The sequence below is a fragment of the Lactuca saligna genome, chromosome 1, assembly GCF_052625555.1.
Source record: "Lactuca saligna cultivar CGN05327 chromosome 1, ASM5262555v1, whole genome shotgun sequence".
In the NCBI taxonomy this organism is placed as follows: domain Eukaryota; kingdom Viridiplantae; phylum Streptophyta; class Magnoliopsida; order Asterales; family Asteraceae; genus Lactuca; species Lactuca saligna.
The window spans coordinates 159,096,525-159,098,813 of record NC_136417.1 but is presented as its reverse complement, the minus strand read 5'-3'; the positions used below and the strand labels follow the sequence as shown (position 1 = coordinate 159,098,813).

Sequence of the window (2,289 nt, the reverse complement as noted above, 5' to 3'; positions counted from 1 at the left end):
TGGCTTTTTTTAATTTTTAACTTTGGCTTTGGATTAGATGATTCCCCAATTGGTTTTTGAGGACATTTTGCTTTGTTATGCACTGGATCTCTACATATGTTTCATCTCATAACAATACCCCTTTTTCAGATTGTATGCTTATTGCCCTTTAGTTCATTCTCAATCTGATCCCTTTTCCTTTTTGTTGATGGTCTTCTTGGCATCCTTCACTTTTTGGGAGGCAATGGCTTGATGTAATCCACATCAAGCCACATATCACTATCATTTAGTGACTTAATGGTGTACATGTAGGCACTACAAAACATTTTTGTGGTCAACCATGGTGATACATAGTCCTCTGGATCCCTATTGAGGTTTGAAATGGCAGCATATGCATGCACACAAGGGTAACCAGTTAATTGCCAACCTCTACATCCACATGTCCTCTTATGAAGGTCTACAACATATGCATCATCTAAAAGTCTCACTTCAAATTGTTGATAACCAGATGGTACAATTCTCCAAAATCTATCCACACACACTTAAATGTAAGTATACACAATTGAATGTCACACACACACACACACACACACACACACACACATATATATATATATATATATATAAGGTATTCAAGCACTAACCTTTGAAGTTGCTTAATCTTGGATAATTTCAGTCTAATGGCAGGACATATGTTTAAGTCTCCCCAAGAACTTCCCTTAATTTTTTGTCTATAAAGTCTCTCCATCACATAAATTCCAATTTCCTCTAACATAGTGATTAGAGATCTCTTCCTGGCAGCTCCAATGATTGAGTTAAAACTCTCAGATACACCATTTTAAAATGCATCACATGCCCTATCAATCTGAAAGAATGCTTTACTCCAAGTTTTAGGGTCCCTCTCCATTAGATGATCATAGGTAAGTGGTTCTATCTTCTTGAGTTTATTCATATGCTGCTCAAATTTAGTCTGGGTAGTAGAAGCAGCAACATACCAGAAAAGTTTACTGAACTGTTGACCTTTGAATTTTTTCATGAAGTTAGCACATATGTGTCTGGCATGTTGTCTATGCTCTGCTGCAGGCACCCTTTCCTTGATAGCCTCAAGTAATCCCTATTAGCATTAAAAACAAAACATAAATTTCAAATAAATTAAGTATTAAATAAAGAGAGCATATAAAATCATTACTTTGTGTTGGTATGATATTAATGTTAACCCATGTCCATTTCCCATTCCAATGTCATCAAGGAGAAGGTCAGCAAACCACTTCCATGTTTCCTTACTCTCCACTGCAACCACAACCCAAGCAAGAGGGTAGATATGGTTGTTTGCATCCCTACCTACAACAGAAAGTAACTGACCTCTACCAACACCTTTTAAGAACCAGCCATCTAGGCCAATTACCCTTCTACAACCTTTAATCCATCCATCCTTCACACCCTTTAAACATACATAGAAATTTGAGAAGTAAGTGGCTCCATCAGGCATGACATCTACATCAATCTTCACTATTGATCCAGGGTTGGTTCTTTTTAGCTCTTCTCCATAGCTCCAAGTTTTAGCATAGTGTTCCTATAAAGTACCCTCTATCTCCTTAAATGCATACTTCCTAGCATTTTTGCACTATCCCACACATGCAATCAAATTAAATATCTTTCTAACTTTAGCCTTCAATTTCCTCACACTCATCTTTGGTTTCTAGAGTATCCCATTCATGAAATGATTCCCTATCCATTTATAGCTAATAATGGACTCAAATTTGAAGACTTTTGACAAATTATGTTTATCAATTAAAGATTTAATCTAGAATGACCTTTCATTGCTCATCCAGGTTGCCCACAACCTAAAGGGACAACCTTTATTCTTCTTGTTCTTCTTACCTTTACAACATTTCACCAGTAATCTGTTATGATCACTTTTTTCATACCACAAATCATATCCATTCTTCACTGCATAATTGGTTATACATAGCTTCAATTGCATTGGGTTAGCAGACTTCATACCTATAATTGGCACCATCTTATCCTATTCTTGATTCTCATCATGGACAGGGAATACAACCTTATCATCTTTTCCATCATTATGTTCATCATCATCACTAAGCTTACTAATAACTGAAAGTTTGTTTAAAAAATCATCACCAACAGTTTTGTTAAAGGTATGGACTTCTTCATCAACTTCATGCTCATATGCGATAATCTCATCTAAGTTATCATCTTCATCACTATCATCCTCTTCTTCCTTGTGATCCTCTTCTTCATTGTCATCCGCTTCTTCGTTGCCATCTGATAACACCTCATTTTCATCCC

General features: G+C 36.2%; 1 protein-coding gene across 1 annotated transcript; it reads right to left on the bottom strand.

The window, feature by feature from the left end:
- Positions 1-817: 817 nt before the first annotated feature.
- On the bottom strand, positions 818-1,999 carry LOC145012926 (uncharacterized). Its single transcript, XM_078971725.1, has 3 exons — positions 1,861-1,999; positions 1,169-1,518; positions 818-1,093 (listed from the first exon to the last, which is right to left on the bottom strand). Exons 1-3 carry the CDS (start codon positions 1,997-1,999, stop codon positions 818-820), a joined length of 765 nt encoding a protein of 254 aa, XP_078827851.1.
- Positions 2,000-2,289: the final 290 nt, after the last annotated feature.

What these genes read in the sequence shown, in the direction of transcription:
- LOC145012926 (XM_078971725.1), bottom strand. Translation starts at nt 1,999, where the DNA reads ATGGTGCCAATTATAGGTATGAAGTCTGCTAACCCAATGCAATTGAAG. An exon ending in ACTGGTGAAATGTTGTAAAG is followed by an intron (nt 1,519 to 1,860) that starts GTAAGAAGAACA and finishes GCTATGGAGAAG; the next exon opens with AGCTAAAAAGAACCAACCCT. An exon ending in TAATATCATACCAACACAAA is followed by an intron (nt 1,094 to 1,168) that starts GTAATGATTTTA and finishes TAATGCTAATAG; the next exon opens with GGATTACTTGAGGCTATCAA.